Below are 25,710 nucleotides of genomic sequence, written 5' to 3'. Positions count from 1 at the left end.
AAAAACAGCCCCGGACCATTATTCCTCCTCTGACAAACTTTAGAAGGGCTTTATAGAGAAGGGCTTTATATAGAAGGGCTTTATAAATACATTTGATTGATTGATTGATTGATACAGTTGGCACTATGCATTCAGGCAGGTAACGTTTTCCTGGCATCTGCCAAACCCAGATTCGTCCTTCGGACTGCCAGATGGTGAAGCATGATTCATCACTCCATTTCATGAAGCTCCCGACAAACAGTTATTGTGCTGACGTTGCTTCCAGAGGCAGTTTGGAACTCGGTAATGAGTGTTGCAACCGAGGATAGTGCTACGCGCTTCAGCACTCGGCGGTCTCGTTCTGTAAGCTTGTGTGGCCTACCACTTCGCGGCTGAGCCTATGTTGCTCCGAGACGTTTAGAGAGAGGGAAAGGGGGAGGGGAGAGTGGGGTCAGAGAGAGGGGGAGGGGGAGAGAGAGGGAAAGGGGATAGAGATGGGGGAGAGAGTGAAAAGGGGATCAATACGGGGGGGGGGGGGAGAGGGGGAGGGGATAGAGGGCGTTGGAGAATCCAATAATTTAATCTGTTAAGTGATTGTGTGTTAAAGGTAGACTCAGTGATTTGACATAGATACAGAAAGTAAACAGAATAGTGGGTGCATTTCTGCAACAACTAAGAGTGTTGAAGCACGAGGCTCAACTTCTTTACTGTTTTGATCCCCTGGCTACCAGCCTGTAACAGTGTGAACAGAACCCATGCACCAGCACAGATACGGGCTGTGTGAGAGTGAAGTCTTGCATCTTGCTCCTTTCAATATCTGCGGTGCTTCTCGTAGCAAAATATTGAAAGGATTATAGCTTTAATTAATTGGCTAAAATAGCGGTATGATAATCCGATGCAATAATCCCGATCGCTCCTGTTTTAAGCAAACAGATTAAGTCTGTGAGTGAGGCTGTGTGTTGGGCCAGCCATCATCAGCTGATGAGACTAATCAATTCTAGGCAGCTCACGAACACACACACACACACACACACACACACACACACACACACACACATGCATACAAACACACACACACAGCCCACCTACCCCCTCCCTTCCTGCACACAGTCTATTACTCTGCATCCTCCCCCGCTCCATCCCGCCCTCCCCGGGGTTGCTAAGGCCCTCCTCATCCACCCTGGTATCCAGGATACGGAGACACACTCAACATCCAGATTGGTTGCTCGCTGTAGGGAGGTGAATGTATGGTTGTGTGGCTCCAGGCGGACCCAGGCACCATTTTAGCATTAGAGAGAAAGAGAGAGATGGAGGGAGAGAGGAGAGAAAACATTGGCTTTGTCATTCTTTCTAATAAAGCTAATGTGATAAAAGAAAAGGGCTGTCATGTTAGAGGGGCACAAATAGCTGTGTGGACGTAACGCAGCTACGGCGGAACGACAGAAGAGGACGGGGGAGGAGAAAATGAATGTAATAAGAAAGCTGCAGCTTTACCTCACATCCTGAAGACGTAGAGAGTCAGAGAGGAAGAGAGAGGACGCGGAAAACAGAGGGAGAGAGAAGAGGGGAGTGCTCAGACACAGGCGGTGAGGCTTCGCGGTGAAGCGGTACGAGGGGAGAGTGGCGGAGAGGAGAGGAAGAGGGAGGCGGAAGACAGGCCGGCCGGGTAGTAGTGAAGGAGGAGAAGAAGAGGGGGAGAGAGACGGAGAGGGGGGGAGGGGTGAGGGCCATGCCGGGGCCTATGTCATGGCTCGCGGCGGTGGCGCTCACCGTGCCCGGCAGCGGTTGGGCATCCTCAACACCTTGCTACGCTGCAACCTCCACCGCGAGACTCAGAAGGTGGTGGTCTTCATGATCATGATGCTGCTCGTCATCATCAACATAGTGCTCATGTTCCTCCTGGCTTTCCAGTAGACAGACACACCGACGACACATTCACACACTCATACACACACCATCAACCAAGGAAGAGAGAGAGGAGGAAGGAGGAAGATAGGGGGTGGAGAGAGGGAGGTGGAGATGCCCCTGGTGTGGATGGGAGCCCAGGATAAGAGGAGGTGATCACAGGTAAAGCAAACCGATGGATGACCTAGACTGGTGATGATGCTAAACTCAGCACCAACACAGTTCAGGGGTTATATGATAGGAACTGCTTAGCCCATCACCAACACAGTTCAGGGGTTATATGATAGGAACTGCTTAGCCCAGCACCAACACAGTGTGGGGGTTATATGATAGGAACTGCTTAGCCCAGCACCAACACAGTGTGGGGGTTATATGATAGGAACTGCTTAGCCCAGCACCAACACAGTTCAGGGGTTATATGATAGGAACTGCTTAGCCCAGCACCAACACAGTTCAAGGGTTATATTAAATAGGAACTGCTTAGCCCAGCACCAACACAGTTCAGGGGTTATATTAAATAGGAACTGCTTAGCCCAGCACCAACACAGTTCAGGGGTTATATTAAATAGGAACTGCTTAGCCCAGCACCAACACAGTTCAGGGGTTATATTAAATAGGAACTGCTTAGCCCAGCACCAACACAGTTCAGGGGTTATATTAAATAGGAACTGCTTAGCCCAGCACCAACACAGTTCAGGGGTTATATTAAATAAGAACTGCTTAGCCCAGCACTAACACAGTTCAGGGGTTATATTAAATAGGAACTGCTTAGCCCAGCACCAACACAGTTCAGGGGTTATATGATAGGAACTGCTTAGCCCAGCACCAACACAGTTCAGGGGTTATATTAAATAGGAACTGCTTAGCCCAGCACCATGTGGACAGGTTAGCTAGCTTGCACCATGGGGGTTGTTGACATCATGATCGGTAGCAAATACTCTGCCCTGTACGTGTTGTACATGTCTGGTCCGTAGTTAAGTGTTTTTCTGTGTTGTGAATAGAACGTGTTGTGGAAGAAGAACACATTGCAAACTGCTGGGGTGTGTTTTATTATTTGTGTACTGTTTGTATACTGTATGTGTACTGTATGTGTACTGTTTGTGTACTGTATGTGTACTGTTTGTATACTGTATGTGGTTGGGTCTAGCATGTTAAGAATATGTGAGTTATTGCTTGAACGTTTAAAAAAATATATATATATATTTCACCTTTATTTAACCAGGTAGGCCAGTTGAGAACAAGTTCTCATTTACAACTGCGACCTGGCCAAGATAAAGCAAAGCAGTGTGACACAAACAACAACACAGAATTACACATAAACAAACGTACAGTCACTAACACAATAGAAAAATCTATGTACAGTGTGTGCAAATGTAGAAGAGTAGAGAGGTAAGGCAATAAATAGGCCATGGAGGTGAAATAATTACAATTTAGCATTAACACTGTAGTGATAGATGATGATATGCAAGTAGAGATACTGGGGTGCAAAAGAGCAAGAGTGTAAGTAATAATTTGGGGATGAGGTAGTTGGGTGTGCTATTTACAGATTGGTTGTGTACAGGTACAGTAAGCTGCTCTGACAGCTGATGCTTAAAGTTAGAGAAGGAGATATAAAACTCCAGCTTCAGTGATTTTTGCAATTCGTTCCAGTCATTGGCAGCAGAGAACTGGAAGGAAAGGCGGCCAAAGGAAGTGTTGGCTTTGGGGATGACCAGTGAAATATACCTGCTGGAGTGCGTGCTACAGGTGGGTGTGGCTATTGTGACCAGTGAGCTGAGATAAGGTGGGGCTTTACCTAGCATAGACTTATAGATGACCTGGAGCCAGTGGATTTGGCGACGAATATGTAGTGAGGGCCAGCCAACGAGAGCATGCAGGTCGCAGTGGTGGGTAGTATGTGGGGCTTTGGTGACAAAACGGATGGCACTGTAATAAACTACATCCAGTTTGCTGAGTAGAGTGTTGGAGGCTATTTTGTAAATGACATCGCCGAAGTCAAGGATCGGTAGGATGGTCAGTTTTACGAGGGTATGTTTGGCAGCATGAGTGAAGGAGACTTTGTTTCGAAATAGGAGGCCAATTCTAGATTTAATTTTGGATTGGAGATGTTTAATGTCAGTCTGGAAGGAGAGTTTACAGTCTAACCAGACACCTAGAATATGTGGACAACTACAAATACCTAAGTCAGAACCGTCCAGAGTAATGATGTTAGGAGGGGCGGGCGGGTGCGGGCAGCAATCGGTTGAAGAGCATGCATTTAGTTTTACTTGCATTTAAAAGCATTTGGAGGCCTCCGGAAGGAGTGTTGTATGGCATTGAAGCTCGTTTGGAAGTTTTAACACAGTGTCCAAAGAAGATCCAGATGTATACAGAATGGTGTCGTCTGCTTAGAGGTGGATCAGAGAATCACCAGCAGCAAGAGCGACATCATTGATATATACAGAGAAAAGAGTCAACTCGAGAAGTGAACCCTGTCGCACCCCCATAGAGACTGCCAGAGGTCCGGACAACAGGCACTCCGATTTGACACACTGAACTCTATCTGAGAAGTAGTTGGTGAACCAGGCGAGGCAGTCATTTGAGAAGCCAAGGCTATTGAGTCTGCCAATAAGAATGTGGTGATTGACAGAGTCGAAAGCCTTGACCAGGTCGATGAAGACGGCTGCACAGTACTGTCTTTTATCGATGGCGGTTATGATATCGTTTAGGACCTTGAGCGTGGCTGAGGTGCACCCATGACCAGCTCGGAAACCAGATTGCATAGTGAAGAAGGTACTGTGGGATTCGAAATGGTCGGAAATCTGTTTGTTAACTTGGCTTTCGAAGATTTTAGAAAGTAATTTAGTTATGTTACCTTTGCCTTGGGTACAGGAACAATGGTGGCCATCTTAAAGCATTAGACTGGGATAGGGAGAGATTGAATATGTCCGTAAACACACCAGCCAGCTGGTCTGCGCATGCTCTGAGGACACGGCTAGGAATGCCGTCTGGGCCGGCAGCCTTGCGAGGGTTAACACGTTTAAATGTCTTACTCACGTCGGCCACAGAGAAGGAGAGCCCACAGTCCTTGGTAGCGTCCCGCGTTGGTGGCACTGTATTATCCTCAAAGCGGACAAAGAAGGTGTTTAGTTAATCTGGAAGCAAGACGTCGATGTCCGTGACGTGGCTGGTTTTCTTTTTGTAGTCCGTGATTGTCTTGGAGCTTTGCCGTGAGGGGTGATGAGGCAGTACCATGGCCCAGAGTAGTAGTACCGCGGCCCAGAGTAGTACCGCGGCCCAGGGCAGTAGTACCGCGGCCCAGGGCAGTAGTACCATGGCCCAGGGCAGTAGTACCGCGGCCCAGAGCAGTAGTACCGCGGCCCAGGGCAGTAGTACCGCGGCCCAGGGCAGTAGTACCGCGGCCCAGGGCAGTACCACCGCGGCCCAGGGCAGTACCACCGCGGCCCAGGGCAGTAGTACCGCGGCCCAGGGCAGTAGTACCACCGTGGCCCAGGGCAGTAGTACCACCGTGGCCCAGGGCAGTAGTACCACCGTGGCCCAGGGCAGTAGTACCACCGTGGCCCAGGGCAGTAGTACCACCGTGGCCCAGGGCAGTAGTACCGCGGCCCAGGGCAGTAGTACCGCGGCCCAGGGCAGTAGTACCATGGCCCAGGGCTACTGATAAGGAGTCACACAGAGAGAAGTTAAAAGTAGTCTGAACTCTGAATATCAACACGAGGTAGAGATGATAAACTCACCTCTCTGACAATCACTGGTACGGCTGATTTGCTGTCCTAAGTAAAGTATCTTGAAAAGTGAATTTAAGTGGGACCATTCTACTACTCTTCTCAAACCACCATATTACGCTACTCTCATCACCCCACTGGGAACCATCAACACAGCTGGCTAGCATATTTTCAAGGAGGTATCTTCCAGAGCGAAAGGAAGGAAAAGCAACTCTGTAGTTCTGTTCAGGACTACACGACAAGTCACCGGATACCGGATAACTACAGAGATGAACAACAGAAGACTTGTTGGAACCCTTTTGGACAATCAGAGATTACAACTGTGCCGAGAAAAGGCCCAAACCCCCTTTCCAAGACTGCCCATTTCCGAGCGAGATGTACGGCTAAACAAGGCATCTCACGTAAATACATTCATGATTTCTTACTCCAAGCGGGCGGCGGTTCGTGTGCAAAGTATAGGAGTACTGTTAGTGAGAGTAGTTTCTAAATGTACCAACATTGTGTCTCTGTCCCTCTCTCTCTCTCTCGCCCTCTCCATGTCTTTTGTAACAAGCAGCTATATTGTTGTCAGTCTGCTAGGGACCTGTTTTTAACATATTAAGTGTGTATGTTTATCCTGTGTTACCCTTTAATTAGCTAGTAAATAAATAATTGAACCAATTTGTATAGTACTGAATTATAAGTAAGGCTCAGATTTTTGCAGATGCAAGAAGGTTACGACTGTTCGGAATGATGATATGATACGAGGTTATGATTAATAAGTTGACTGTTTATAGATGTGATAGGTAAACACCTTTTAGAGTTTAATTCAGGAGATGGTAACTCTTTAAAGAACCGCTCTCGTGGTGCCCCACATCCTAATGAGTTAATCATTACATGATTAATTTAATCGGGTAAGAATTAAACATAATTAGTTTATAAGATAAATAACAGTCTTTAGATTAATGTAAAAGTCAAGTCACGACATTAGCAAACTTATTTCATTATAGACTTCACATTTTTCTGGTATAGGCTACTTATCATAATGAACGATATCAACAAAATGTCTGTGATGTATGGTCGATGTTGATCATTTTCAGTTTATCGTCCCAGCTATACTCGACAGTATAAAGGCTTAGCATATTAAGGATAGGAGCTTATGCTTGAGGAGTTACGTTATTACTAGTTAGTTAGTTGTGGCTTTTGAGCAAGAATAAAATAATTACTTCTGTTCTGTCCAGGGGATGTGCTGGTACAACACGCTGCCTCACAGTACAGAAACAGGAGATAGACTAGTGTCCTGTCCAGGGGGTGTCCTGGTACATCAAGCTGTCTCACTACAGAAACAGGAGATAGACTAGTGTCCTGTCCAGGGGGTGTACTGGTACATCAAGCTGCCTCACACTGCAGAAACAGGAGATAGACTAGTGTCCTGTCCAGGGGGTGTACTGGTACATCAAGCTGCCTCACACTGCAGAAACAGGAGATAGACTAGTGTCCTGTCCAGGGTGTGCACTGGTACATCAAGCTGCCTCATGCAACAGAAACAGGAGATAGACTAGTGTCCTGTCCAGGGGGTGTACTGGCACATCAAGCTGCCTCATGCAACAGAAACAGGAGATAGACTAGTGTCCTGTCCAGGGGGTGTACTGGTACATCAAGCTGCCTCATGCAACAGTAACAGGAGATAGACTAGTGTCCTGTCCAGGCGGTGTCCTGGTACATCAAGCTGCCTCACACTACAGTAACAGGAGATAGACTAGTGTCCTGTCCAGGGGGTGTACTGGTACATCAAGCTGCCTCACACTACAGTAACAGGAGATAGACTAGTGTCCTGTCCAGGGGATGTACTGTACATCAAGCTGCCTCACACTACAGAAACAGGAAATAGGCTCCTGCTTTATGGGCCATTCGGACAAGGCGTACTACTATAATGCCAGCATGATGTTGACGCAGTAGTTTGTTTGTCTGTGTGTACATGTACAGTTGAAGTCAGAAGTTTACATACACTAAGTTGACTGACTTAAACAGCTTGGAAAATTCCAGAAAATTATGTCATGGCTTTAGAAGCTTCTTCTAAAGGCAATAGGCTAATTGACAATTGGAGGTGTACCTGTGGATGTATTTCAAGGCCTACCTTAAAACTCAGTACCTCTTTGCTGGACATCATGGGAAAATCAAAAGAAATCAGCCAAAACCTCAGAAAAAAATTGTAGACCTCCACAAGTCTGCTTCATCCTTGGGAGCAATTTCCAAACGCTTGAAGGTACCACGTTCATCTGTACAAACAATAGTACGCAAGTATAAACACCCTGGGACCACACAGCTGTCATACTGCTCAGGAAGGAGACACGTTCTGTCTCCTAGAGATGAACGTACTTTGGTGCAAAAAGTGCAAATCAATCCCAGAACAACAGCAAAGGACCTTGTGAAGATGCTGGAGGAAACAGGTACAAAAGTATCTATACCACAGTAAAACAAGTCCTATATTGACAGCTCGGTAAGGAAGACGCCATTGCACCAAAACCGCCATAAAAAAGCCAGACTACAGTTTGCAACTGCACATTGAGTCAAAGATGGTACTTTTTGGAGAAATGTCCTCTGGTCTGATGAAGCAAAAATAGAACTGTTTGGCCATAATGACCATCGTTATGTTGGAGGAAAAAGGGGGAGGCTTGCAAGCCGAAGAACACCATCCAAACTGTGAAGCACATGGGTGGCAGCATCATATTGTGGGGGTGCTTTGCAGCAGGAGGGACTGGGGCATTTCGCAAAATAGATGGCAACATGAGGAAAGAAAATTATGTGGATATATTGAAGCAACATCTCAAGACTTCAGTCAGGAAGTTAAAGCTTGGTCGCAAATGGACAATGACCCCAAGCATACTTCCAAAGTTGTGGAAAATGGCTTGAGTAAAAACAAAGTCAAGGTATTGGAGTGGCCATCACAAAGCCCTGATCTCAACAATCCTATAGAAAATTTGTGGGCAGAACTGAAAAAGCGTGTGTGCGAGAAAGGAGGCCTACAAACCTGACTCAGTTACACCAGCTCTGTCAGGAGGGATGTGCCAAAATTCACCCAACTTATTGTAGGAAGCTTGTGGAAGGCTACCCGAAACGTTTGACTCAAGTTAAACAATTTAAAGGCAATGCTACCAAATACTAATTGAGTGTATGTAAACTTCTGACCCACTGGGAATGTGATAAAATAAATAAAAGCTGAAATAAATCATTCTCTCTACTATTATTCTGACATTTCACATTCTTAAAATAAAGTGGTGATCCTGACTGACCTAAGATGGGTAATTCTTACTAGGATTAAATGTCAGCAATTGTGAACAACTGAGTTTAAATGTATTTGGCTAAGGTGTATGTAAACTTCGACTTCAACTGTACGTGTGTATATGTGACAATGTGAAATATGATGACTGTAGTACATTTATCAGGCTCTTTAGCTCTCTCTTGCTCTCTCTCATTCTCTCTCTTATCTCCACATTGATCTCTGTCAAGCCCCTCTCAGTCTCAGTGGCTTGGCTCAACAGAATCAATGCTTTCCACTCAGAACCTGACCCAGTTAGCTTAGCTAACGCAGTAGCGGAAAGATGATTATGTTGTGTCTGTGCAAAAATGTCGCCTACAGAGTAGAAACATTGTTGTTACAAAGTCATAATTTCTGGGTTGAAACGACATTGTAAACATTGTACTCCTTGTCTGTGGTGAATAGTAGTCATGTTTCAGAGTGATGCGTTGTAGTTTAGTGATACTGTACAGCCCTATTACATCATACTGTAAATCATGCATGTCTCTACTCTATCAGCCACTCTGCTTTCCAGTGAGGTTATTTATAAACTGGTTTTACAAAGTCATCCATTTTTTATTTATTTTAACTAGGCAAGTCAGTTAAGAACAAATTCTTATTTTCAATGACTGCCTAGGAACAGTGGGTAAACTGCCTTGTTCAGTGGCAGAACGACAGATTTGTACTTTGTCAGCCCGGGGATTCGAACTTGCAACCTTTCGGTTACTAGCCCAGCGCTCTAACCACTAGGCTACCCTGCCGCTGGATGAATAACGTCCAGAGGATTTCCAGACCACCTGACCAGGGAAACCTCCAGGCCCCCTGGGTAGCCCATAACTGGAGTTTTTCCTGATCAGAATTGTTTAAAAAATGTAGAAACCTTGTTTACCTTGTATTACAATGTTGTCCAGTTTTTATTATGTCACTATGAAATCCTCCCATACTGACCTGTGCTGTCCCGTCTGTCTGTCTGTTTGTCTGTCCCTCCCCAGCTGATTAGTGATGGCAGCTGTGTGTACGCCGAGGCCCTGTGGGACCATGTCACTATGGACGACCAGGAGCTGGGCTTCAAGGCGGGGGATGTCATCGAGGTAGTGGATGCCACTAACAAAGAGTGGTGGTGGGGACGCATCCTGGACAGTGAGGGCTGGTTCCCAGCCAGCTTCGTCCGGGTAAGAAACTAACTCTACGTCTGTCTGTCTCTCTCTCTCTCTCTCTCTCTCTCTCTGTCTCTCTCTCTCTCTCTCTCTCTCTCTCTGTCTCTCTCTCTCTCTCTCTGTCTCTCTCTCTCTCTGTCTCTCGCTCTCTCTGTCTCTCTCTCTCTCTCTCTCTCTCTCTCTCTCTCTGTCTCTCTCTCTCTCTGGAACTGAGGACAACAGAAATGAACTACTCTCTCTTACTTATCTTTGATATATATTATTATTGCTAGGGTTGTAAGTGCTGCAGTTGTCCCCCCCAAAAAATTCTGCATCTAAACTTTGGTGATCTGTTACTGAGGGTATTCTATAACAACAGCACCTTTCTCCCTGGTCCCTGTAGTTACGTGTGAACCAGGATGAGCCTATGGAGGAGTACCTAGCCCAGCTGGAGGAGGCTGGGGCTGGGGAGAATGACCGGCCAGGGGTGGGTCTGTTTCTGGGACACGGCCTGCCTTGTAAGGAACAGATGAGGACTAATGTCATCAATGAGATCATGATCACAGAGAGAGACTACATCAAACACCTCAAAGACATCTGTGAGGTAGGTACAGCTCAGTTCAGACTACAGCCTCTCAGTTCAGACTACGGCCTCTCCGTTCAGACTACGGCCTCTCAGTTCAGACTACGGCCTCTCCGTTCAGACTACGGCCTCTCCGTTCAGACTACGGCCTCTCCGTTCAGACTACGGCCTCTCCGTTCAGACTACGGCCTCTCCGTTCAGACTACGGCCTCTCCGTTCAGACTACGGCCTCTCCGTTCAGACTACGGCCTCTCCGTTCAGACTACGGCCTCTCCGTTCAGACTACGGCCTCTCCGTTCAGACTACGGCCTCTCCGTTCAGACTACGGCCTCTCCGTTCAGACTACGGCCTCTCCGTTCAGACTGCGGCCTCTCCGTTCAGACTGCGGCCTCTCCGTTCAGACTGCGGCCTCTCAGTTCAGACTGCGGCCTCTCAGTTCAGACTGCGGCCTCTCAGTTCAGACTGCGGCCTCTCAGTTCAGACTGCGGCCTCTCAGTTCAGACTGCGGCCTCTCAGTTCAGACTGCGGCCTCTCAGTTCAGACTGCGGCCTCTCAGTTCAGACTGCGGCCTCTCAGTTCAGACTGCGGCCTCTCAGTTCAGACTGCGGCCTCTCAGTTCAGACTGCGGCCTCTCAGTTCAGACTACAGCATCTCAACTTTCAACCTGAATATTTCTAGGAATTCTTAACATATTTGACAGAGTAAAATCAGGTATACCTCTGTATAATTTACTACATGGGTCTACTGTTCCTCTCAGGGTTTCATCAAGCAGTGCCGTAAGAGAATAGACATGTTCACAGAGGAGCAACTGCTGTGTATCTTCGGGAACATCGAGGACATCTACCGCTTCCAGAAAAAGTTCCTGAAAGGTCTGGAGAAGAGGTTCAACAAGGAGCAGCCGCACCTCAGTGAGATCGGATCCTGCTTCCTGGAACACGTGAGTACTGTTCAACACACTGTGACACTGACTTCACCTGACTGGTGAAATAATTACAATATAGCAATTAAACACTGGAGTGATAGATGTGCAGAAGATGAGTGTACAAGTAGCGGTACTGGGGTGCAAAGGAGCAAAATAAATCAAATTAAAAGCAATATGGTGAATACATAGCATGACGTAACAGGTTAAATGAATGTGTGCTTGGATTGTGGCCTATGATGCCACTCATTACTGTATTATTATACATTTTTTAGTATTTATTTATTTAATTTATTTATTTAACCTTTATTTTATCAGTGAGTCAGACTGAGACCAAGGTCTCTTTTACAGATGAGCCCTGATTTACATAAATTACACACATCAATATAAATACAAAATGCAAGCAGAAAGAAACACACGATTATAAAGAACAAACACATTCATCAGTTAAAAAGTCATCAATTATCTTTCTGAATTGACCTAGAGACACCAGAACATCACATTCATCAGTTAAAAGGTCCTCAATTATCTTTCTGAATTGACCTAGAGACACCAGAACATCACATTCATCAGTTAAAAGGTCCTCAATTATCTTTCTGAATTGACCTAGAGACACCAGAACATCACATTCATCAGTTAAAAGGTCCTCAATTATCTTTCTGAATTGACCTAGAGACACCAGAACATCACATTCATCAGTTAAAAGGTCCTCAATTATCTTTCTGAATTGACCTAGAGACACCAGAATAATCACATTCATCAGTTAAAAGGTCCTCAATTATCTTTCTGAATTGACCTAGAGACACCAGAACAAACACATTCATCAGTTAAAAGGTCCTCAATTATCTTTATGAATTGACCTAGACACCAGAACATCACATTCATCAGTTAAAAGGTCCTCAATTATCTTTATGAATTGACCTAGAGACACCAGAATAATCACATTCATCAGTTAAAAGGTCCTCAATTATCTTTCTGAATTGACCTAGAGACACCAGAACAAACACATTCATCAGTTAAAAGGTCCTCAATTATCTTTATGAATTGACCTAGACACCAGAACATCACATTCATCAGTTAAAAGGTCCTCAATTATCTTTATGAATTGACCTAGAGACACCAGAATAAACACATTCATCTGTTATAAGATCCTCAATCAAAGGAATTTTTTGAGTTAACCATCCGTGAGACCGGGTGTGGTAAGTTGTATGTCTAAAGTTTGCTAAAGATATTAGGGACAGTGGAACTTTTTATTAAATGGCTTTATAAATGGAAATGTATCAACCTACGTAACATCACAGAGGGCCAACTAACTTTCTGGTAGAGAATGCAGTGATGACATCACAGAGGGCCAATTAACTTTCTGGTAGAGAATGCAGTGATGACATCACAGAGGACCAACTAACTTTCTGGTAGAGAATGCAGTGATGACATCACATAGGGCCAACCAAGTTTCTGGTAGAGAGTGTAGTGATGACATCAAATAGGGCCAACCAAGTTTCTGGTAGAGAGTGTAGTGATGACATCACATAGGGCCAACCAAGTTTCTGGTAGAGAATGCAGTGATGACATCACAGAGGGCCAACTGACTTTCTGGTAGAGAATGCAGTGATGACATCACAGAGGAATGCAGTGATGAGTACTAAAACTGTCACCCATAATAAAGCACAGGGTGCTATGATAAACTGCATCTAACGGCTTTAATGAAATGGCAGCTGTGTTCATATAGATGATGTCACCGTAGTCTAGGACCGATAGGAACAGCGACTGAATAATCTGCTTTCTACTATTTAGCGAGAGGCAGGACTTATTTCTATAGAAGAAGCCCGTTTTAACGCTCAAATTATTTTACTAACTCATGAATATGCTTTTTAAAGACAGCTTTTCATCTATCTAGATGTTCAGATATTTGTAAGCAGGGACACAATCAATAAGGACACCATCCAAAGTACAATGAAGGCAAACTGTAGATCAGATAGAGCCTGGTCAACCGTGGGGGAAATAGCATACACAACAGGATCATCGGCATACAAGTGCAGGTTACAATTGTTTACAGACGAGTCGATTTTGTTCATATAAATAGTCAAAAGAACAGGACCCAGAATCGACCCCTGCGGGACACCTTTCGTAATATCCAGGAAACCTGATTTAACACCATCAGTAGATACAGTGTGTTATATCGGTCAAGTAATTTTTCAACCAGTTACATGCAGCCTGGTCTAGGCCAATTGAGGAAAGCCTCTGAATTAGCAGTGAGTGATCAACGGTATCGAAAGCCTTTGATAGGTCAATGAAAGGGGCAGCACAATGTTGCCTTTTATCCATTAACCACATATAACTAGGGATGCAGCAGAGATGACCTGGTCTAAAACCCGACTGATGTACGTTTAGAATACATTTCAAAGATAAGAAAGATCTTAGCTGAGAATCAATCAAGGATTCTAATATTTTAGCTAGGCAAGAAAGTTTAGAAATAGAGGGATAATTATTTAGGTCACAAGGGTCACCGCCTTTATGAAGGGGGAGTACATGGGTCGTCTTCCAAACCTTGGGGATAGTACCAGATATAATGGTCAGGTTAGGGGGAGTACATGGGTCTCCTTATAAACCTTGGGGATAGTACCAGATATAATGGTCAGGTTAGGGGGAGTACATGGGTCTCCTTATAAACATTGGGGATAGTACCAGATATAATGGTCAGGTTAGGGGGAGTACATGGGTCTCCTTATAAACCTTGGGGATAGTACCAGATATAATGGTCAGGTTAGGGGGAGTACATGGGTCGTCTTCCAAACCTTGGGGATAGTACCAGATATAATGGTCAGGTTAGGCGGAGTACATGGGCCTCCTTATAAACCTTGGGGATAGTACCAGATATAATGGTCAGGTTAGGGGGAGTACATGGGCCTCCTTATAAACCTTGGGGATAGTACCAGATATAATCATCAGGTTAAAAATATGGGTTAATGATTCAGCAATCAGGGGGACAGAGAGCTGCAGCAAAAAATGGATCAAGTATATCTGCCGAAGAGGATTTTTTACATCAATCTTAAGCAAGGCATCAAGCACATCACAGATAGTAAATTGTTGAAATGAAATAGAAGCTGATGGGTTAACTGTTGAGTCAGCTAGAGGCTGGCAGAGGGAAGAGTATTCGATTGACTGACCAGGGTCAATTAAACCACCATTTCTTTCAAATAAAAAGCCTGCCGAGATTAAATGCAGACTAAAAGCATCTGTAGTGGCTAAATTGTCCAATAGAATTGTCCCAATTTCCATTCTTATCCTTTAAATGTTAGTCTTGACGCACACAAATCAAATGTCCAGAGTTTGATTCAAGTTTGATTCAAGTTTGATTCAAGTTGATAAATCATAATCCATTCATTTGTCATTCTTCTGGATACAAAAAATGTAAAGAAAATTGTACCAAAATGAATTCTGATCATTCAAACTAAAGAAACAAACAGCATGGTAAACAAAAGTCTAAATACTGTGTGCTGCCATTCCAGTCTCTCCCAGTTGGCCTCGGAGCTTGTCTTGCTTTTAACTGTATTCTCCATCGGCCCGTAGAGGGGGAACGGGCCCGTAGAGGGGGAACGGGCCCGTAGAGGGGGAACGGGCCCGTAGAGGGGGAACGGGCCCGTAGAGGGGGAACGGGCCCGTAGAGGGGGAACTGGCCCGTAGAGGGGGAACACACACTTGACAGGGGATTCATAGTAAACACACATACAACAGAACTGCATCGTGAATTGGAAACATGCTAATATACAACCGTATCTATCTGGCTCCTACGGCATCACTTATTCCATTCTTCTCAGTTATGATGTCAGAGTCAGACAGAACGTGCTTAGGGCAGGGAAGAAGAGGAATTTGTACGATTCAGTGCATTTACTGTTTTCCAAAATGTAGAAGGATCACCAGCAGTTTATGTTAAGGATCCAAGTCAAGAAACCTCTCTAGAGCCCAAGCTTAATGTTCACCATTTCAAACCGCCATGCTAACGCTTCCTGTCGCCCTCCTCAGCAAACAGACTTCCAGATCTACTCGGAGTACTGTAACAACCACCCCAACGCCTGTGTGCAGTTGTCCCGGCGGATGAAGATCAACAAGTACGTGTTCTTCTTCGAGGCTTGTCGTCTGCTGCAGAAGATGATTGACATCTCGCTGGATGGCTTCCTGCTCACGCCCGTCCAGAAGATCTGCAAGTATCCTCTGCAGCTTGCCGAGCTACTGAAATACACCAACCCCCAGCACAGGTACTGTAAACCAGCACACACATTCTACTGTACAGTCTAATCTACACCTAATTCGCTTACAGCAGCGGTATTGACACTGATAGTATATTTAGTTATTCTCAGATTGTAAATTGGCAGCCAATATTAGTGACTTTTATATTAAACAAAGCTTTTATAAGATCCAGTGTGATGTGAGAGAGAAAGGAAGTAGAGATAGAGGCATAGAGTCTAACGTGGTAATCTATTCTGGGATCAGGGACTATAAGGACGTGGAGGCTGCCTTGAACGCCATGAAGAATGTGGCCAGGCTGATCAACGAGAGGAAGCGGCGCCTGGAGAACATCGACAAGATCGCCCAATGGCAGTGCTCCATAGAAGACTGGGAGGTGAGGAGCAGTGGGTCATGGAACAGAATCCGTGACTAGGGGTCAGGTGACTTGATCTGGAAACGACGCCTGAAGTCAGGACCAACTCCGGACCCTTGCTATACCATACACATCTGTTGGCTGAACAAGCTCTATATCTCATGCCCCCGTATCTCTGCAGGCTCTAACATATATTTCTTGTTTGGCTTTGAACATGGTCAGGGAGAAGATATCCTCAGTAAAAGTTCAGATCTGATCTTCTCTGGGGAGCTGACGAAGATCTCCCAGCCTCAGGCCAAGAGCCAGCAGCGCATGTTCTTCCTCTTCGACCACCAGGTGGTCTACTGCAAAAAGGTGAGCGACACGGTTATAAACTCCAACCCTTCCCTGACCACGTACGCCTTAGGGTTAGTAACAGTTCCCTGTACCCCTCTAGGACCTCCTGCACAGGGACATGATGTACTGTTAGGGTTAGTAACAGTTCCCTGTATCCCTCTAGGACCTCCTGCACAGGGACATGATGTACTGTTAGGGTTAGTAACAGTTCCCTGTATCCCTCTAGTACCTCCTGCACAGGGACATGATGTACTGTTAGGGTTAGTAACAGTTCCCTGTATCCCTCTAGTACCTCCTGCACAGGGACATGCTGTACTGTTAGGGTTAGTAACAGTTCCCTGTATCCCTCTAGGACCTCCTGCACAGGGACATGCTGTACTGTTAGGGTTAGTAACAGTTCCCTGTATCCCTCTAGTACCTCCTGCGCAGGGACATCCTGTACTATACGGGTTAGTGTGGTATATCTATGGTTGTTACAGGACCTCCTGCGCAGGGACATGCTGTACTATAAGGGTTAGTGTGGTATATCTATGGTTGTTACAGGACCTCCTGCGCAGGGACATGCTGTACTATAAGGGTCGTATGGACATGGACCAGATGGAGGTGGTGGATGTGGAGGATGGGAAGGAGAAGGACTTCAACGTGTCGGTGAAGAACGTTCTGAAACTGCGCTCGCTGGCGGGGGACGAGGTCCACCTGCTGTGTGCCAAGAAGCCTGAGCAGAAACAACGCTGGCTCCAAGCGTTCCAGGACGAGAGGAGGCAGGTGCAGCACGACCGCGAGACAGGTGAGGCGCCGCCTCGTTACGTTAGGGATAACTGTCAGTTAACCGTCTCTGTCATGATTGTACGCCTCCGTTTGACAAAGGTATGTGATGAGCTGCCGACCTGTGTTATTGCTAGTCAGCTTAAAGCCACTGGATGTGTTTCCTTTCCTGTTAGTCAAATTCGAGCTTGGACCTCCTGTCTCTCTAATGCTGCAGTAATAGTTGAACCAGCTGTTGGCGCTGTGGTCAGAGAACCAGGAAGAGAAGGGTATGCTAATGGCTCAGCGTGTCATTGATCCCTCAGATAAACAGGCAAAAGGTTCCATCAATCCATCTCAGCTGCCCCCTTCGCTTCTCTGCCGTAGTCTCAGGGTTTTGTCTGGGATCTGTGCATGTGTGGAGGGTTCTGGTTGGGAATTCAGTGGGCTCTTGCTCTGAGTCTGTCTGCCCTCCTAACCCGGATCCAGTCAGGTCCCCCTGGAAAACACAGCATATGGATGTTACTGAAACTTTCTCATCCAACAATCTGGCCTTGTGTTATTCTGTTCACTCTGAAAAGCTGGGTATTGATGGGTGGCACTGGCATAATGAATCTGTGATATCCACAATGACCTATGACCTATGTGGTTTCTACCTCCAGGATTCTCTATCACTGAGGTCCAGAAGAAACAGGCCATGCTCAACGCCTGCAAAAGCCATCCAGCTGGGAAACCCAAAGGTATGTCTGGGTAATGTGGTCCTTAGAGGGTTATACTGAAAATGGGTGCATGGCAGGAAAACTCCATTTCCCTTTGGGAGTTTTAGGTTTGGCTGTGTGGATGGGTATGTGTAGTGTTGTTGATTTTTTAAATAAGCTTAGATAACATGTTTGGCTATGTTTATACACATTTAGTTTGTAATAATATTATCAATATAATATTCATATGAGCCTCTTTAGATTGAAATGCACTCGTAAGCCTCCCCATCTACAGTACCAGTCAGAGTACAAAGCTGTCATCAAGGCAAAGGGTATTAACCCCCTTCTGTTCTCCTCTCCCCAGTGGTGACCCTTATATTACCCCCTTCTGTTCTCCTCTCCCCAGTGGTGACCCTTATATTACTAACCCCCCTTCTGTTCTCCTCTCCCCAGCGGTGACCCTTATATTACTAACCCCCTTCTGTTCTCCTCTCCCCAGCGGTGACCCTTATATTACTAACCCCCCTTCTGTTCTCCTCTCCCCAGCGGTGACCCTTATATTACTAACCCCCCTTCTGTTCTCCTCTCCCCAGTGGTGACCCTTATATTACTACCCCCTTCTGTTCTCCTCTCCCCAGTGGTGACCCTTATATTACTAACCCCCCTTCTGTTCTCCTCTCCCCAGCGGTGACCCTTATATTACTAACCCCTTCTGTTCTCCTCTCCCCAGTGGTGACCCTTATATTACTAACCCCCCTTCTGTTCTCCTCTCCCCAGCGGTGACCCTTATATTACTAACCCCTTCTGTTCTCCTCTCCCCAGTGGTGACCCTTATATTACTAACCCCCCTACTGTTCTCCTCTCCCCAGCGGTGACCCTTATATTACTAACCCCTTCTGTTCTCCTCTCCCCAGTGGTGACCCTTATATTACTAACCCCCCTACTGTTCTCCTCTCCCCAGTGGTGACCCTTATATTACTAACCCCCCTTCTGTTCTCCTCTCCCCAGCGGTGACCCTTATATTACCCCCCTTCTGTTCTCCTCTCCCCAGTGGTGACCCTTATATTACCCCCCTTCTGTTCTCCTCTCCCCAGCGGTGACCCTTATATTACCCCCCTTCTGTTCTCCTCTCCCCAGCGGTGACCCTTATATTACTAACCCCCCTTCTGTTCTCCTCTCCCCAGCGGTGACCCTTATATTACTAACCCCCCTTCTGTTCTCCTCTCCCCAGCGGTGACCCTTATATTACTAACCCCCCTTCTGTTCTCCTCTCCCCAGCGATGACCCTTATATCACTAATCCCCTTCTGTTCTCCTCTCCCCAGCGGTGACCCTTATATTACTAACCCCCCTTCTGTTCTCCTCTCCTCAGCGGTGACCCTTATATTACTAACCCCCCTTCTGTTCTCCTCTCCCCAGCGGTGACCCTTATATCACTAACCCCCCTTCTGTTCTCCTCTCCCCAGCGGTGACCCTTATATTACCCCCTTCTGTTCTCCTCTCCCCAGCGGTGACCCTTATATTACTAACCCCCCTTCTGTTCTCCTCTCCCCAGTGGTGACCCTTATATTACTAACCCCCCTTCTGTTCTCCTCTCCCCAGCGGGGACCCTTATATTACCCCCTTCTGTTCTCCTCTCCCCAGCGGTGACCCTTATATTACTAACCCCTTCTGTTCTCCTCTCCCCAGCGGTGACCCTTATATTACTAACCCCTTCTGTTCTCCTCTCCCCAGCGGGGACCCTTATATTACTAACCCCTTCTGTTCTCCTCTCCCCAGCGGTGACCCTTATATTACTAACCCCCCTTCTGTTCTCCTCTCCCCAGCGGTGACCCTTATATTACTAACCCCCCTTCTGTTCTCCTCTCCCCAGCGGTGACCCTTATATTACTAATCCCCTTCTGTTCTCCTCTCCCCAGTGGTGACCCTTATATTACCCCCTTCTGTTCTCCTCTCCCCAGCGGTGACCCTTATATTACTAACCCCCCTTCTGTTCTCCTCTCCCCAGCGGTGACCCTTATATTACTAACCCCCCTTCTGTTCTCCTCTCCCCAGCGGTGACCCTTATATTACTAACCCCTTCTGTTCTCCTCTCCCCAGTGGTGACCCTTATATTACTAACCCCCCTTCTGTTCTCCTCTCCCCAGCGGTGACCCTTATATTACTAATCCCCTTCTGTTCTCCTCTCCCCAGCGGTGACCCTTATATTACTAACCCCCCTTCTGTTCTCCTCTCCCCAGCGGTGACCCTTATATTACTAACCCCTTCTGTTCTCCTCTCCCCAGCGGTGACCCTTATATTACTAACCCCCCTTCTGTTCTCCTCTCCCCAGTGGTGACCCTTATATTACTAACCCCCCTTCTGTTCTCCTCTCCCCAGTGGTGACCCTTATATTACCCCCTTCTGTTCTCCTCTCCCCAGCGGTGACCCTTATATTACTAACCCCCCTTCTGTTCTCCTCTCCCCAGCGGTGACCCTTATATTACTAACCCCCCTTCTGTTCTCCTCTCCCCAGCTGTGACCCTTATATTACTAATCCCCCTTCTGTTCTCCTCTCCCCAGCGGTGACCCTTATATTACTAACCCCCCTTCTGTTCTCCTCTCCCCAGTGGTGACCCGGCCCTATTGTGACTTCCTGCTCCGCCAGAAGCAGCCGTCTCTGCCCAGCAGCGTGCCCCAGCAGCAGGTCTTCATGCTGGCTGAGCCCAAACGCAAGGCAACCACCTTCTGGCAAAACATCGGCAGACTGACACCTTTCAAGAAGTGAAACGCCAAAGGAGAGGAGAGCTCTCTGCTCGTGCCTGAACTTAACTTTTTATGCCAGATGCTCTTTTTTTATATATACATAATCCTATCCTAATTGATATTCTGATATCGTGAAAGATTATTATGATATATTTTTTTCTTTGAGAAAGCACTTTATAGGCTGGTTACAATTAGACTTGGGAATGGTTCTTCCGGACAGTGTGTGTGTGTGTATATACATTGGGCGACCGTTACTAGGACTATTATACCTGCTACTGCAACCAACAACCGATTGGTTCCACTACTGCTGCGTGATCATGTGACTGCCAGTGAGGCTCCTCTTTATGAAAGACGTTGACTGGCGACAACAAAATGTTTAGTTTTTTTCCCCCCCAGTGTTTATGTTTTCTGACAAATGCCAACTGTTCACAGTGCCAGAAACATGTTGCTTTCTGGGAAAAAAGGTGAAAAATTGTGATAAAGGTTTATTGTACTTCTCTGTGTACAAAGATGTTTTCCTGGTTTATTTTAATAATTTAATAAGAGTCGATAGTTCACACGCCTTACCTTTGAACTTTCCCAAACTCGGTCCTCTGGACCCCAAGGAGTGCACATGTTGTTTTTTTTGCCATAACACTACACAGCTGATTCAAATGATTAAAGCTTGATGATTATCTGAATCAGTTGTGTAGTGCTAGGGCAAAACACTAAACATGTACCCCTTGAGGACTGAGTTTGGGAAACCCTGCCTTACCCTGCGAGTAATTAACTTCTTTATAGAAGTGCCATCTGAAGAGTGTACGGATGCTTTGAAACACAGCATGAAGAGTACTGTTTTACCTTTTATAAACCCCTACATTTACATTCATTTAGCAACACATTTTCTGATTCTACATGTATTCTCAAAATGAGGCTGGATTGAAGAGGTGCAACTGCACTTGTGTTCCCCATCGGAACGATGTCTGTCTGTGACACCTTTCAGAAGTGTTAATTTACAGGTGAATATTCAGGGTTTCTGGAAAGACAAAGTTGTCTGTTGTGACAAAAAAAGAAATGTGTGTTCCCGCTGATGAGGAGACTACAGGCTCACTTGTATTCCTGCTGATGAAGAGACTACAGGCTTGCTTGTATTCCTGCTGATGAAGAGACTACAGGCTCCCTTGTATTCCTGCTGATGAGGAGACTACAGGCTCCCTTGTATTCCTGCTGATGAAGAGACTACAGGCTCGCTTGTATTCCCGCTGATGAGGAGACTACAGGCTCCCTTGTATTCCTGCTGATGAAGAGACTACAGGCTCCCTTGTATTCCTGCTGATGAGGAGACTACAGGCTCCCTTGTATTCCTGCTGATGAAGAGACTACAGGCTCCCTTGTATTCCTGCTGATGAGGAGACTACAGGCTCCCTTGTATTCCTGCTGATGAAGAGACTACAGGCTCGCTTGTATTCCCGCTGATGAGGAGACTACAGGCTCCCTTGTATTCCCGCTGATGAGGAGACTACAGGCTCCCTTGTATTCCTGCTGATGAAGAGACTACAGGCTCCCTTGTATTCCTGCTGATGAAGAGACTACAGGCTCCCTTGTATTCCCGCTGATGAGGAGACTACAGGCTCGCTTGTATTCCCGCTGATGAGGAGACTACAGGCTCCCTTGTATTCCTGCTGATGAAGAGACTACAGGCTCGCTTGTATTCCCGCTGATGAGGAGACTACAGGCTCCCTTGTATTCCCGCTGATGAGGAGACTACAGGCTCCCTTGTATTCCCGCTGATGAGGAGACTACAGGCTCCCTTGTATTCCCGCTGATGAAGAGACTACAGGCTCGCTTGTATTCCCGCTGATAAGGAGACTACAGGCTCCCTTGTATTCCTGCTGATGAAGAGACTACAGAGAGCTTGTATTCCCGCTGATGAAGAGACTACAGGCTCCCTTGTATTCCTGCTGATGAGGAGACTACAGAGAGCTTGTATTCCCGCTGATGAGGAGACTACAGGGAGCTTGAAGATTCCTGGGAAATATAGTGTATTTGGAAAGTATTCAGACCCCTTCCCCTTTTCCACATTTTGTTATGTTAGCTTTATTCTAACATGGATTAAATAAACATTCTTATCAATCTACACACAATACCCTATAAAGACGAAGCAAAAACAGGTTTAGATTTTTTTGCAAATGTATTAAAAACAAATACCTTGTTTATTTATTAAGTTTTCAGACCCTTTGCTATTAGACTCAAAATTAATCTCAGGTGCATCCTGTTTCCATTGATGATCCCAGCAGGTAGCCTAGTGGTTAGAGCATTGGGCCAGTAACCAAAAGGTTGCTAGATCAAATCCCCGAGCTGTCATTCTGCCCCTGAACAAGGCAGTTAACCCACTAGGCCATGGCAAACTAAGTGGGCTGTCATGTGCCTTTTACTGAGGAGTGGCTTCCATCTGGCCACTCTACCATAAAGGCCTGATTGGTGAAGTGCTGCAGAGATGGTTGTCCTTCTGGAAGGTTCTCCCATCTCCACAGAGGAACTCTGGAGCTCTGTCAGAGTGACCATTGGGTTCTTGGTCACCTCCCTGACCAAGGCCCTTCTCCCTGATTGCTCAGTTTGACCGGGCGGCCAGCTCTATCAAGACTCTTGGTGGTTCCAAACTTCTTCCATTTAAGAATGATGGAGGCCACTGTGATCTTGGCCACTGTGGTACCCTTCCCCAGATCTGTGCCTAGACAAATCCTGTCTCTGACCTCCATGGACAATTCCTTAGACATCATGGCTTGGTTTTTGCTCTGACATGCACTGCCAACTGTGGGACCTTATATAGACAGGTGTGTGCCTTTCCAAATCATGTCCCATCAATTGAATTTACCAATCAAGTTGTAGAAACATCACAAGGATGATCAATGGAAACAGGATGCACCTGAGCTCAATTTCGGGTCTGAATACAGTACTTAAGTTTAAAGAATTCCCGGGGTTGTGTCTTTTGTATAAAAATGTGTGTAATTGTACCAGGGGAATATAAGACCCTATCCCAGGGTTGGGTTTTCAGAAGACTGAGGTGGGGTTTCCTCTTAACTTTTTACCTGGGCTTTACTCCGTTCATATTTATTTTGATACTAACAAACTCTCCAGTCGCTGCTGGTGACAAAACTTGAGAATACATTGCATTCACTCCATATTACTGGCCTGCATGACAAAGGGGAAAGAAAGAGGCCTGTGTTTAAAAAAAAAAAAAAAAAAAATCCAAATCATCCATTCAGTTTGCATCAAGGCTGTTAAATAATACTGCAATACAACACAGAACATATAGAATGTCCATTGGCTGCATGTGCATTAGGAGAAATCCCATGTAGCCTTGTTTTACAAGTTTGAACACTGGAATGTGAGATGTAATCTACACCTCGATTACGCTGATGGAAATCCTCATTATTTTGTTTAATGCTTTTCACTTTCTGTAGTATACAGCCTACACTTTCTTCGTTCTGAACATCTATTGCGAGTGGGACGGGTGTGGCTTCATGACAATGATCAAGAGCAGCTCCTCTCCGATTAGACAGTTCCAACATAGTTATACCGGTGACACAACCAAACCATCAGCTGTGAAGAGAAATCCCATGCAGGTTAACGCTTAAAATATCAACTATGCGCAAATTTCCTGGTTGCTAAAATCCTAATAGTTCACCGAATTTCAGTTTATGTGACAAAAGTACAGTGTAGTGAATCACTGTACCATCTAAACTGTGAAATATATTTTCCATAACCAAAAATATAATATTTTCAGCTGTTTTGAAGCTGGTGTACAAAAACCTGAAGTAAAAGAAGCAAAAATGAAACGTTAAAACTGGAAGCATAGAAACAACACATAAGACAGATCTACTGCTTCTCACAGTTTCTCAATCGCTTTGAGTGATGTATGTTGGTTCGGTGGAAGCTCACATTATCCCACACAATTACATCATTTAGCAAATCTGGTCTAACTAAAACCTCTTTCGTATTCTGGTATTTATATCTCTGTAAAGGGTATTTAGGAAGGCCAGGAGAAGTTGGGTGTTATAGGGCCCAATGTGTGGAATACGTGTTCTCACGCCATTCTCAGAAATGGCAGCACACGTTGTAATATTGCCCCCACGTTGGCCTGGTGGTAGGAGCTCGGTGTCCGATTGTGGCTCGGTGTCCGATGAGATTGCGGTCACATCTCCTGCCTTTGGCCAGATTGAACCCAGCCTCTTCCACAAAATCAAACATGTGGGTCATTTCATGTCCTTCCAGGTTCATCATTCTCTATATAGTAACACAGAAACCAAATATAAAGTTAGTTTTACTTAAACTATTCTAGAATCAGACAGTTTAGTAAAGTAGAAATGTTTTCTGTTCTTATGGGTATCTACAACTTCAATAACTATATACAGGCATCATTGAAATACAGTAAAACTCCCTGTACAAGATACCATGTGCACACCAATGTTTTACCTGGACATTCTGGTACCGCAGCTCCTACCTGGACATACTGGTACCACAGCTCCTACCTGGACATCCTGGTACCACAGCTCCTACCTGGACATACTGGTACCACAGCCCCTACCTGGACATACTAGTACCACAGCTCCTACCTGGACATACTGGTACCACAGCTCCTACCTGGACATACTGGTACCACGCTCCTACCTGAAACATACTGGTACCACAGCTCCTACCTGAAACATACTGGTACCACAGCTCCTACCTGGACATACTGGTACCACAGCCCCTACCTGGACATACTGGTACCACAGCTCCTACCTGGACATACTGGTACCACAGCTCCTACCTGGACGTACTGGTCCCACAGCTCCTACCTGGACATCCTGGTCCCACAGCTCCTACCTGGACATCCTGGTCCCACAGCTCCTACCTGGACATCCTGGTCCCACAACTCCGTCACTATTCCTCTCAAATGACACCTTGTGGAGTTGTTTCATAGTCATTAGATTTTTTTTCAAAACTCTGTCTATAGTGGAAATGCTGACAGAATTGAGATTTGCGAAGATATTGTTGTCATTTATGATTGCACATTGGATCTCTCTCAGCGTGATGGAATTG

At 45.9% G+C, this 25,710-nt stretch overlaps 1 protein-coding gene across 4 annotated transcripts in view; it reads left to right on the top strand.

Annotated features, from left to right (window-relative positions):
- Window positions 1–21,155, top strand: part of LOC129858961 (rho guanine nucleotide exchange factor 4-like) — a 166,029-nt gene extending 144,874 nt beyond the window's left edge. For 3 of the 4 annotated variants that reach the window (XM_055928218.1, XM_055928219.1, XM_055928221.1), the window contains 9 exons: window positions 9,879–10,058; window positions 10,426–10,626; window positions 11,363–11,542; window positions 15,548–15,780; window positions 16,016–16,145; window positions 16,347–16,478; window positions 17,004–17,247; window positions 17,867–17,944; window positions 20,511–21,155. In XM_055928218.1, coding sequence (XP_055784193.1) covers window positions 9,879–10,058; window positions 10,426–10,626; window positions 11,363–11,542; window positions 15,548–15,780; window positions 16,016–16,145; window positions 16,347–16,478; window positions 17,004–17,247; window positions 17,867–17,944; window positions 20,511–20,668 — 1,536 coding nt within the window. In that variant the 3' untranslated portion in view covers window positions 20,669–21,155. Of the gene's footprint in view, window positions 1–1,710; window positions 2,047–9,878; window positions 10,059–10,425; window positions 10,627–11,362; window positions 11,543–15,547; window positions 15,781–16,015; window positions 16,146–16,346; window positions 16,479–17,003; window positions 17,248–17,866; window positions 17,945–20,510 lie in introns of those variants that run through there. The other variant, XM_055928223.1, reaches the window with a different exon arrangement.
- The last annotated feature ends 4,555 nt before the right edge of the window (window positions 21,156–25,710 follow it).

This window comes from Salvelinus fontinalis, chromosome 7, assembly GCF_029448725.1.
Source record: "Salvelinus fontinalis isolate EN_2023a chromosome 7, ASM2944872v1, whole genome shotgun sequence".
Lineage (NCBI taxonomy): Eukaryota > Metazoa > Chordata > Actinopteri > Salmoniformes > Salmonidae > Salvelinus > Salvelinus fontinalis.
Note: the sequence above shows the minus strand (reverse complement) of the source record. Positions and strands in the feature narration are given on the sequence as shown.